General features: G+C 26.8%; 2 protein-coding genes across 2 annotated transcripts; both read left to right on the top strand.

Moving 5' to 3' along the window:
* Positions 1 to 168: 168 nt before the first annotated feature.
* On the top strand, positions 169 to 12,552 carry ENU1_005020 (midasin, putative; the record flags this gene model as incomplete). The annotated part of the gene is made up of 1 exon (XM_008856530.1): positions 169 to 12,552. The coding sequence occupies one exon, from the start codon at positions 169 to 171 to the stop codon at positions 12,550 to 12,552; it is 12,384 nt and encodes a 4,127-aa protein (XP_008854752.1).
* A 344-nt stretch (positions 12,553 to 12,896) lies between these two features.
* On the top strand, positions 12,897 to 13,646 carry ENU1_005010 (midasin, putative; the record flags this gene model as incomplete). Its single annotated transcript, XM_008856529.1, has 1 exon — positions 12,897 to 13,646. The coding sequence occupies one exon, from the start codon at positions 12,897 to 12,899 to the stop codon at positions 13,644 to 13,646; it is 750 nt and encodes a 249-aa protein (XP_008854751.1).
* Positions 13,647 to 13,708: the final 62 nt, after the last annotated feature.

Raw genomic sequence — 13,708 nt, 5'->3', positions numbered from 1 at the left:
TCTTTCTTTCTCACATTGATTTTTAATAAAGTAAATTATTGTTATATAAGTCATTTTTGTTTCAATTTATAAGAAATGAAAGAAGTAAATTTTAGGGTTTTAAAGAAATAACCGAAAGTGAAGATAATGAGAAAAAAGAAGAAAAGGACTAAATAACATTAATTTTATATGAAACCATTTGTTATAACTCCCTTTCATAATACTGAATTAATCATAGAAAGATTACTTAAAGATTCTAATTCTATATTATTAGAAGGAGAACCAGGATGTGGAAAAAGTTCATTATTAAAATATATTGCAGAACAACAACATATGAAAATGCTTTCAGTTCATTTTGGAGATGATGTAGATGCAAAAGCATTAATTGGTTCATATATTACAAGTGATAGTTTTAGTGAATTTAAATGGAAAGATGGTTCATTAACATCAGCAGTAAAAGAAGGATATTGGTTTTTATTAGAAGATGTAGACACAGCACCACCAGATGTTATTTCATTAATTTTACCATTATTAAAAACAAGAACATTTTTTATTCCAAATAGATCAGAAAGTGTTATTGTTCATCCTAATTTCAGATTAATAGGTACACGTACTCTTCATAAAGGAGGAATGAAAATAAATACATTTCATTCAATACTTTCTTCACATTTTACTATTGTTTCAATGCCAGAAATGAAAAAAGATGAATTAACTCAATTATTACTTTGTCTTCATCAAAGAATTCAAATTATTGTACCAACAATCTTACAATGTCATGAAACAATAAAATCAAAAGGAATTACTGGTACTTTACGTCAATTATTATCATTTTGTAAAAGAGTTGAACAACAAATTCCTCTTGAAGTTAAATTAAATCAAGTTACTACTCAATTAAAACATATTCTTCTTTTTGAATGTGATAGTGTTTATCTTTCAAATGAACTTCAAAAAAGAATAGAAGTACTTCAAATAGTTGCACAAACAATTCAAATTCCATCAATTGATTTTATGTTAAATGGATATAAACCAATAATAGAAATAAATAATAAAGAAATTACAATTGGTCATATTAAATTAAATAGAAATCCACCTCCTATTCCACCACCACCAGAAAACCCATTTCCATTTTCTAAAACACAACATTCATTAGTATTAATGGAAAAAATTGCTGATTGTATTATTAATGATGAACCAATATTACTTGTTGGAGAAACAGGTACTGGTAAAACTACTATGATTCAACAATTAGCTAGTTTATTAAATCAAAAACTTATTGTTTATAATTTAAATCAACAAACAGAATCAAGTGATCTTGTTGGAGGATTTAAACCAGTTCAATTAAAATTATTATGTCATCCATTAAGAATTGAATTTATTGAAGAATTTAATAATGTATTTGCAAGAAATTCTAATGAAAAATTTATTAATCAATTAAATAGTGCATATGAAAAACAAGATTTTAATAGATTTTTAACTCTTATTATTAAAGCATGTGATATGGTTGATAAAAAAATTAAAACAATGGAAACATCTATTAGAGAACATTGGAATAATATAAATAATAAAGCAAGAAAATATAAAGAACAAATAAATAATAAACAAAGTGGATTTGCATTTAGTTTTATTGAAGGAGATTTAGTTACAGCATTAAGAAATGGATATTGGATTCTTCTTGATGAAATTAATTTAGCATCACATGATACATTAGAAAGAATATCAGGATTACTTGATGGAGAATCAATTTTATTAACTGAAATAGGAGATGTAACACCAATTCCAAGACATAAGAATTTTAGACTATTTGCTAATATGAATCCACCAACTGATGTTGGAAAGAAAGATCTTGCACCAGGTATTAAATCAAGATTTCATCCAATTCAATTTGATGAAATTATTGAAAGAAATGATTTACAAATGTTAGTTAGAGATTATTTAAATAGAATTGGTGTTCAACCACCAGCTGAAAAAATTGTTCAATTTCATTTAAAAGCAAAACAACTTGCACATGATGAACTCTTTGATGGAGCAGGACAAAGACCATTATTTTCATTAAGAACACTTTGTTTAGCATTACAATATATTACAGATGTAACACCATTTTTTGGATTTGAACGAGCACTTTATGAAGGAATTAGTATGTCATATTTAACTCAATTAAATAGAATAAGTTATCCAATAATGGAAAAGTTAATTAATGAAACATTTAATAAAACAAATAACAGTGGTAGTTTACCAAAGAATAAAGAATATATTAATTATGGAGGATATTTTATTGAGAAAGGAGATGAAGAAATAAAAGTAGATGAAAAATATATTTTAACTGAAACAACAAAAAAACGATTAGAAAGTATTTCAAGAATAGTTATGTCAAAAAGATATCCAATATTACTTCAAGGACCTACATCTGCAGGTAAAACTAGTTTAGTTGAATACCTTGCAAAAGCAACAGGACATAGAATGGTTAGAGTTAATAATCATGAACAAACTGATGTTCAAGAATATCTTGGAAGTTATGTTCCAACAGAAGATGGTAAATTAATATTTCAAGAAGGTATTTTAGTAGAAGCAGTAAGAAAAGGATATTGGATTGTTTTAGATGAATTAAATTTAGCACCATCTGAAGTATTAGAAGCATTAAATAGATTATTAGATTTTAATAGAGAATTATATATTCCAGAAACACAAGAAACAGTTAAACCACATCCACAATTTATGTTATTTGCAACACAAAATCCACCAAATACATATGGAGGAAGAAAACATTTATCAAGAGCATTTAGAAATAGATTTATAGAATTACATTTTGATGAAATACCTGAAAATGAACTTGAAATAATCCTTGAAAAAAGGTCATTAATTCCACCATCATATTGTAAAAAACTAGTTAATGTTTTAAAGGATTTAGAAAAACAAAGAAGTATGACACAATTTTTTGGAGGAAAACATTCATTTATTACATTAAGAGAATTATTTAAATGGGCTGATAGACATGCAAATAGTTATGAGGAATTAGCAAGAGATGGATATTTTATTTTAGCTGAAAAAATGAGAAATGGAAATGAAAAACAAATTATACAAGAAGTGTTAGAAAGAAATTTAAAAGTTAAATTAGACTTTAATACAATTTATAATTGTAAAGAATTTACTATTGCTCAAGAAATTTGTAAAGAAATTGTTTGGACACCTTCTATGAGAAGACTATTTTGTTTAATAATTGAATGTATGAAACATAAAGAACCTGCATTATTAATTGGTGAAACTGGTTGTGGAAAAACTACTGTATGTCAAATTGTTGCTCATATAATGAATCAAAAACTTAAAATTTTAAATTGTCATCAACACACAGAAACAGCAGATTTTATTGGTGGAATGAGACCAGTAAGAAATAAAGAACAAACTACAACTAAATTACATAATTCATTAAAAAAATTATTTAATGAAGATGAAACATTAAATGTTTTATTAAATAAATATACGTTAAATAAAATAAAAAATGAAGAAATAGATAAATTAATTTCAGAATATAGAACATTATTTAAATGGTATGATGGTCCATTAATTGAAGCAATGAAGAATGGGGATATGTTTTTAATTGATGAGATTAATATGGCAGAAGACTCTGTTTTAGAAAGATTAAACTCAGTATTAGAACCATCAAGAATGATGACAATTGCAGAAAAAACAAGTAATGATATTGAAGAAGTTATTGCCAATGAAACATTTAGAATTTTTGGAACAATGAATCCAGGAGGAGATTTTGGTAAAAGAGAACTTAGTCCTGCAATGAGAAATAGATTTACAGAGATTTATGTTAAAGCATTTGAAGCAGAAGGAGATTTATTATTGATTGTTGAACAAAAAATTAAGAAACAAGAAGAAAGAAAGTATGCAAAAGGAATTGTTAATTTCCTTGTTTGGTCTGAACAAAGATATGGAAAGAAAGTGTCAGTTAGAAATTGTCTTGCATGGACAGATTTTATGAATAATTGTGAAAAGATTCAATCTTCACAACTTAAATTTATTCATGGAGCACATTTAGTTGTTATTGATTCATTGAAAAATGAAATACCAAATGTTATTCAAGATTGTATGACAGCATTAAATAATGCATTGATTCTTTGTGGAGAAAGTTTAAATGAAGAAAGTATCAAAGCTATTACAGAAATACCAAAAATGATTATTAAAAATAACAGTATTTGTGTATCTGATTTTAGTTTAGAATCACCAACTAATTCATTAGTTTTACAACAAAATTATTGTATTGATGCACCAACAACAACATCAAATGTTCTTCACTTATTTAGAGCTATGACATTACATAAAGCAATTTTAATGGAAGGATCACCAGGAGTAGGAAAAACAACAATTATTGAAATGTTAGCATCAATGCTAAATATTCATTTGTATAGAATTAATTTAAGTGAACATACAGATATTTCCGATTTACTTGGAACAGATTTACCATTAGAAGGAAATTCAGGAGGATTTGGTTGGTGTGATGGATTATTATTAAGAGCAATGAAAAGTGGAAGTTGGGTATTATTAGATGAATTGAATTTAGCATCACAAAGTGTATTAGAAGGATTGAATTCATTATTAGATCATCGTGCAACAGTGTTTATTCCAGAATTAAATATTGAAGTTAAATGTCCACCAACATTTAGATTATTTGCTTCACAAAATCCATTAGGAGAAGGTAGTGGAAGAAAAGGATTACCTCAATCATTTTTAAATAGATTTACTGAAGTATATGTTAATAAAATGACTCCAAATGATATGGAATATATTATTAGAACGATTTATCCTGTTATTCCACAACAAATTGTTAATGCACTAATTCAATTTATTGAAAAGTTAGAAGAAAATATTTGTCAAAAGAAATTGTTTGGTCGAAAAGGAAGTCCATGGGAATTTAATTTGAGAGATATATTAAGGTTTTGTAAATTATATATAGAATATAGTTCAAATATTGAAAATGAAATTCATAATGGAAGGTTAAATACACTTACATTTATTTATAACACTATTTTTGGACATAGGTTTAGAGAAATAAAAGACCAACAATATGCATTTGAGATATGGCGTTCTAGCATTGGAACATTAAATACATTTATTCAAGAAGAAAGTAATGATTATTCTATTACACAAGAAAGCTTTAGAATTGGAGAAGTGGAAATGGAAAGAAGATATTGCATAGAAAAGAAGGCAGAAATGAATTATTTATTACCTAAACAATTGAGTATAATGAAAGGAATAATGAAAGGAATTAATAATAGATGGTTAATATCTCTTATTGGAGATTCACATTGTGGAAAAACGAGTATTGTTAGAAATATTGCACAATTAACTGGACATATTATGAAAGAATTTAGTATGAATACAAGTGTTGATACTATTGACCTTATTGGAGGGTATGAACAAATGGATTTTGAACGACATAGAAGAAGTTTCTTACAAGACATTAAAGATATTATGATGGTTTGTAATAATGAAAAGGCAAAAGAAATTTACCAAATGTTACTTTGTTGTGTTAAAGCAAAAGACTTAGAAAATACAAGAAGAAATTGTATATTTGAAGATGTTGAAATGAAAATTATCAAAGAGTTGAATCAATGTATCAATGATGACTTTCTTAAAGAGGGTATAAGTCATATAGAAGTATTACAAAAAAAGAAAGCAATTGGATCTTTTGAGTGGGTTGATGGAATTGTAGTTAAATGTATGCAAAGAGGATATTGGTTAATGATGGAAAATGTTAATTTCTGTAACCCAACTGTATTGGATAGATTAAATTCATTATTTGAACCAAATGGGTATTTAGTATTAAATGAACGAGGAGTATCTTCAGATGGAACTCCAATCATCATTAAGCCTCATAAAGACTTTAGAGTAATTTTCACTTCTAATCCAATAAATGGTGAAATTTCAAGAGCTATGAGAAATAGAGCATTAGAATTATTTGTACCATCATTGGATGATATTGATATTGAACGAATTCTTGTTGGATTTAATTTGTCTATTGAAACTGTTAGGTTTATGCTTGATATTCACAAACAATGTGAAAATGTTAGTTTGTTACATCTTATACGATGGGGTAAATATGTTGGTAATTATGGCGTGGAAGCTCTTAAAGAAGGATTTAATACATTTTATGTTACTATTACTTCTGATGAAAATGAACAAGAAAGAAAGCAATCCATTTATGAACAACAACAAAAACAGAAAATCAATGATGAAGATATTGTTACATATGATATTTTGGCAAACACTCAAATAAAACAAATGAATGAATTTATTGAGAATATTTCTATTGGTGTTTTACTTTCTAAAATGAGTGTTATTATTCCATATATCTATACTCAATTCAAATGTGATGGAATGTCAACAGAAACAAATGGACTTAATGATGTTTTAATCGAGGCATTAAAATGTTATCAAATTGAAGATAAAATGGAAGGAAATGAAGTTATTTCTACAGTAATGCAAATGATTGATGAAAAGGAAAGCACACAATTTATTACCATTTTACAACATATTGTTCCAAATGAAAAATTAAGTGTTTTATTACAAATCAAATCAATACTATTAACAGTTGCAAGTAAATGGATTAAAGCAATGTTAATGTTTGTATTATTAATTAAGAATTTGGAGGAAAAAGAAAAACAAAATGAGAATAGTAATACAATAATCTCAAGGTCTTCAAGAAAAGTTGCTAATGTATATTCTAAATATCTTGTACTTGAACAATCTTATTGTGAATTCTTAAATTCAATTGACAAAACTATAGATAGTATTCATGAATTAAATGAACAACAAGCATTTAGTTTATTGGTATTAAGAGTCTTATTTTCAACTATTGGATTTTGTACAGAAATTAATATTCAAAAATATATTATTCTTTGTGTATTGTTAAGATCAATTCATCCAGTATATATTGAAATGACCAATGAATTATTTAAACAATATTGTGTTGATGAAACAATAATTGGTAGATTATGGTCTCATTTCTCACAAGAATTTTATCCAAAACATACTAAAGAATTTACTGAATTAATTCCAACTATCCAAAAGACATATGATGATGACTCTGTTAAAACATTAGCACTATTATTTGATTCGTGTTTTGGAGATGACGTAACTATAATACAACTTCCAGAACAACAAAAAGAAACATATTTAACTCCATTATATAATTTCTTAAAAAATATAAGTGTTATCAATGATGTTGTTAATAACAATGAATCTACATATAATCCATTTGTATATGCTTATCAAAACAAACAAAAGAATGATTCAATTTATACTATTCCTCTATTGTCTGAATCTCTAGGAGCGTTATGGAAAACCCTTCCATCATTACCATTCTTACCTAAATCAAACCAATTGAAAGGAGTTTCATTGTTATATCAAAGTGTTATTCCTAGAGCAAGAGCTTACTTCATTTCTAATGGAGTATTAGATGTTTTTAGTATCCCAACACAAATATCATTATTAAAAGATATTAAGAATATTTCAATCAACTCAAATGGAGATGTTAATAGCATAATCAATAAGTTTATTGTAATGATTCAAACGTCATTAATTGATATATTTAATACTATTGTCAATTCACAACAATCACTTGAACAATCAATTCAAATGGTTAGTCCAAAATTAACAGAATATTATAATAATTCTATTCGTCTTATACAAGAGAATAATGAGAAACAAGAAGGAATTAATTTGTACAGATATGGATGTTTTATTTATAATTGTTTTATGATGCCATGTATTGATCCAATGGAATATCCAAAGTATTTTATTGAAGTTGCAAATTCAAGAATTACAATTGTTTCTACTCAAATGGAAACACTTATTAAAACACGAGCACTCATATTTGGTGTTGGATTTGAAATGTTTGAAAAGTTTTTAAAAACAGTGAAAGATAATATTGAAAAAGAAAAAGAACAATATAACAACAATGTTAAAGAAAGAAATAGTGACATTCCATATGAACAATTATATCAAGAGTTCAGATTATTTACTACATCAAATGGAAATTATAATAAAATTAATGAACTTTTTAATTCCATTGAAAATATCAATGACATTCCATCATTAATTGGAATTATATCACATGAAATTATGTGGCAAGAACAAACAGAATTCTTTATTGAACATATTCAAAATGAATATCCATTATTTAGAGATATTACTATTCCAATACTATTTGGATTATATTTATTAAAGACAGGAATTAGAATTGAATTATTCAAAAAGATTTTAAAACATTTAAGAAATGATAATGCTGAAAAGATTTTAAAGAGTGTAATTGCATTCCCAGTTAATTCAGATGATATTAATGAAGAAGTGTCTTGTATTGGAGATTTTATATTACAACATATTGAACAAAACAATAATTCATTTAATAACACCATTCTTAAAATTCTCTTTGTTAATATGGAAAAAGGCTATAAAGGAGATGTTAATGGTGCAGTTAAAACAATTGTTCCTTTATTAAGACTAATGGTTGCATTAAAAAATGCAGAGGATGAAGAAAAAAGAAAAATTGAAGAGGAAGAAGCACAGCAATTTAAGTACAAAACAAAAACAAATGAATTAGCTATTGATGAAGATAAAGAAGAGGAAGAGTATAGAGAAGAATTTCCTGATTTCTTTGCTGATATTCAAGATTTATTACAACAACAATCACTTGACATTCCTAATACTACATCAATTAATAATGATAAACCAAAAAAGAAGAAAGCAAGAAGTTGGATTACAGATGAAGATGTTCAGTTTATTCTTGGATTTATAGAAAATGTATTAAATGAAAAAGAAAGTAATCAATTATTTGACGAAACAATGGAAGAACGAAATGAAGTTTTTAAGAATATGTTAGCTGAATATTTTGATAATAAAGACATTCCATTACCAAAAGACTTTGATTGGATATCATCACCATTCCATACTGTTTTTATACGTACAAAAACTGATTTACTAATTCATCCAAAAGAAGAAAAATTAATTGATTTAAATAAAGATGGGTGTGTTCATGAAATTATTGAATTAATGAATGTATTAGATCAATTGTATAATCATGTTTGTAAATTATTGGAAGAATTTCCAGAAAATGAAATGCTTGTTAAAATTAATTCAATTGTTGATAGAATTCGAGGATATCCAAAGACTGCACCATTAATGAAGTATTTAGTTACACTTCATGTGTTATTTGGAGAATTACAAAATTGGCAAAATGTTGCTGCACAATATGTTTCATTACAAGAAGAAATGAATCGTGTTGCGTTAATTATACAAAAATGGAGAAGTTGGCAATTAAAGAGTTGGAACAAATTAGCTGATAATATTATTGAGAAACATAAATGTAATGCAAGAGGTTGGTTTGTTAATGTATGGAAAATGGTTCAAGAATATATTGCTAGTGAAGGAAATGAACAATATGAACTTCAATTTTTAGAATCAATGAACCAATTTGTTTATAAATGTAATTATGGTCAATTTAATGAACGAATTCATTTATTGGAAATTGTTATTAAACTAACACAAAAAATATTTGAAATTAATGGTAATAATCAATGGAATAAAGTTAACATAATGTTTATTCAAATCAAAGAATATTATTCATTATTTAAAACAAGAATTAATGAACAAATAGAACATTCAATTAAACCAATTATTGAAAAAATTAAAGACTTTATTAAATTAACAAAGTGGAATGATATTAATTATGCTAAACTCCAAGATCAAACAGAAAAATCAAATAGAAAATTATTTGCATTTACAAAAGAATTTGATAATTTATTAAAAGAAAGTATTCAACCGATTGTACAAAGTGAAACATTTGAATCAAATCCTAGTGAAATAGAAAAAGTACAAGCACCTGAATTTGTGTCATTAGGAGTATTAGAAAAAATAAATAAAGGAAATGGAGATAGAGTACAAGAAATTAAATATTATATTAATAAAATTAAAACTCTTCACTCAAAAACATTAAGAAAGTGTGTTGAAGATATTACTTTTAAAGATAGAGATGGGTTAAAATGGTTAGAATTATTTGAAGATGAGTTAATTGGAAGAGTTAAAGAACTTCAAGAAACTAAAGGAAAAGAAGGACTTGTTTTAAAGAAAAGAGCATTACTTGATGTTATTGAAATGTTAGAAGGATACCATTTAAGTCATTCAAGAAAAACAGTTAATTTAGATGATATTTCATTAGAAATGGTATTGAGAAAGCCATGTAAAATTGAAGGAAATATTCCATTAATTCAAAAAATTAATGAATATCATTTTAAAACAATTAGTAAATTCCAGTTATTTAATAAAGTAAAAATTAATGCTTCAAATGATCTTAATGGAAAAGAAATTGAATATACTCAAAATTATGTTAATAATCTCTATGACATGTGTATGAAACAAAGTAGTGAAATTAGAAAGATGCAGAACTTTGTTAATTATTTAAAGAAAGTATTATCTATTCTTAGTCATGATGAAGAAAAATTTAGTAAAGTTAATCATTTAACATTACTCAGAAATTATGTGTTTTTGAGTAGAATAGAAAATGTATTAGAAGATAGTATTCTTGTTGAGGAAAGTTTAAGAGAAAAATTTAATGGAATGAAAGAAAAAATTCAAAAGAATCGAGAAGTATTTAAAAATATAATGGAAGAAACATTATTAGAAGGAAATCATTTTATGACAACTCAAATGATTGAAAATATTAAGTCAATGATTAATGAAGGAAAAAATATGATTTCTATAATTGAACAAGAAATTAAGAATATTGGATTTAATAATTCACAAAATGTCTTATTGATTTTGAAATCATTGAAAGAAATAGACACTACCATTGAAGAAGAATTTAGTTCTTCAAATAAAATTAATGAAATGCTTGAAGAATGTTTAATTACTTGTCAAATTTTGTTTAAAGCATCTTCTCAATTAAATGAAGAAGAAAATGATTCATTCCCATCTATTCATTCATTTATTCTTGCTGGAAATGGTGTTCATAATAACCTTAAAGAAATGACTGAGAATTGTTTAACAACAAATACAAAATATATGAAAGAATTACTAACAAACGTAGAACATGTACTTGAAGATCATTATATTACTTCACTTCATATCCATAAATCAGTGAGAAAGTTTACTGTTATGTGTCTTAATACATTTGGCACATTATACAAAGATGGATTTTGTAATCAAGAAGAAAAAGAGGATGATGGTAAACAAGAAAAAGGAGAAGAATTTATTACAGACGGAGTTGGTATGGCTGAGGGTAAAGGAATAAATGATGTTAGTAAAGAGATCAAAGACCAAGAACAATTAACTGGGTTAAAAGGAGAAAAACAACAAGAACAAAACAAAGATGAAAAACAAGACATGGATAAAGGGTTTGACATGCAAGATGATTTTGATGGAGAGGAATATGATGAAGAGCCAAATGAAGATGGCAACAACAAAGACCAAGAAGAAGATGTCGACAGAGACCAAATAATGGGTGATGTTGATAAAGACAAAAGAGAAATTGTTGATGCTGAGATGTGGGATAAAGAAGATAATGAGAAATCAATGGAAGAAGAAAATGCTATTGGTAAAGGAATGAAAGGAGAGGCAGAAGGTATGGGAAGTGAAGAAGAAGGAAATATCAAAGAAGAGAAAGAAAAGAAGAAGGAGGAACACCAAGAACAAGCAATGGAAGAAGGCAATGATGAAAAAGAAGAGAAAGGTGAAGAACAACAAGAAGAGGGTCAAGATGTAGAAGAAACTGAAAAACTTCAAACACTTCCTGGTAAAGAACAAATTGAAGAAGAAAATCAAGAAGAAGGAGGTGAAGATGATGAATTTAAAATGAATGAAGAAGGTGAAGAAAATATGTCAATTGAAGAAGAAAATAATAATGAAAATGAAGAAGAAGAAGAACAAGGTGATCAATTCGATATTGATGCACTCAATAAATCAGATGAAGAAGCAAAAAGTGTTGAAGAAGAAAAGGCAGATGGAGAAAATGAAGATATGGTAGAAACAAAAGAACTTGAACAAGATCTTGCTGGTGATATGAACCAAAATCAAGACAATGGAAAAGGTGATATGAATGAAGAACAGAAGAAAAATGAAGAGGTTGAAGCAGAACATACTCCAATGGATGCATATGGTGTTGAAGAAAATACTGGAATGAAAAGTAATGCCAAAATTGATTCAACACAACAAAAGGAAGGAGAAGGAAGTGGAAATAATGAAGAAAATAATACAAAAGTTGGAGATGGTGAAGGTCATGTTAATGGTAATTCAAAGAAAGAACAACAAGAGTTAAGGAAAGTTCAACAAGAAAAGAAAGGAAATGGTGATAGCCAGAATCATATTGAAGACCTCACAATGACAGAAGAACAAAAGGTTGTTGATGGGCAGAAAAGTGGAGATGACAAAGATGAATATGTTGTTGATGAAACAGCTCAACAACAAACAATAGCACCAGCCAAAGAAGAAATGAATATTGAAAAGATGGAAGAAGAAAAAACTGGAGAAGGAGAAAAGAAGAATATGATTGAAAAGAAAGAAAGAAAAGAAGAGATATGAAAGAAAATCAACAAGTTGATGGAATAATGGAAGAAGATACTAATGATGTTCTTGAAAAAGAAAAAGTTAATGAACAATATATAAGAGAACGTGTTATTGAAGAATCAACTGAGAAAAATAACACTTTTAATGTTGCATTTAAAGAAAATACAAATGACAAAGAGATGGTTATTGAGGAAGGAGAAAAGAAACAACTTATTGATGAAATTAATGAAGAAAAAATAATTGAGATAGATGAAAGTGAAAAACAACAATGGAGTATGTATGAATCAAAAACAAATCAGTCTGCTATGGAATTATGTGAGAAATTAAGAATTGTGTTAGAACCATCATTAGCAAGTCAGATGAAAGGTGACTATAGAACTGGAAAGAAAATTAATATGAAGAAAGTAATTCCATATATTGCTTCTGGATTTAAAAAGGATAAAATTTGGCTTAGAAGAACAAGAGCACAGAAAAGAGACTATCAAATATTAGTTGCAATAGATGACTCTCAATCAATGATTATAAATAACGCTGGTGAAATGGCATTAGAGACAGTTGCTTTATTGTCTAGTGCTTTAACTAAATTAGAAGTAGGAGAATTAAGTGTTGTTAGATTCGGAGAAGATGTAAAATGTATTCAAAAGTTTGGAACAACATTTAATGGAGAAGATGGAGCAAGAATTGTTAAAGAATTCCAATTTAACCAAAATAATACTGACATGGTTAAATTAATGAAGTCTTTGTATGTCTATTTACATGAGAGTGGACTTGTTTGTCAACGATATAACCCTTCTATTGAACTGGATGTTAAACAAATTATTTTTATCCTCTCAGATGGACGATTCTCTGACAAAAAAGGTATTTCTAAAATACTAAGAGACTTCTCTTCAATGAAAACTTTTGTTGTTTTCATTGTCTTAGACAATCCTTCAAATGAATCAATTCTTGAAATGAAAAGTGTTAACTTTGAAAATGGACAAGTTAATGTTGAACATTATATGGATACTTTCCCATTCCCTCACTACATTATTCTTCATGACTTAAACACTTTACCGAATGTTTTAGCTGAAGCACTGAGACAATGGTTTGAAATGACAACCCAAAACTAAACATACGATTGAATTGATTGAATTTTTATTTAAAGTCTCTTCATTGTTTATCTTGTTTTGTT

Source organism: Entamoeba nuttalli (assembly GCF_000257125.1).
Source record: "Entamoeba nuttalli P19 unplaced genomic scaffold asmbl_1991, whole genome shotgun sequence".
In the NCBI taxonomy this organism is placed as follows: domain Eukaryota; phylum Evosea; order Mastigamoebida; family Endamoebidae; genus Entamoeba; species Entamoeba nuttalli.
This window is presented reverse-complemented; position numbering and strand designations above follow the sequence as displayed.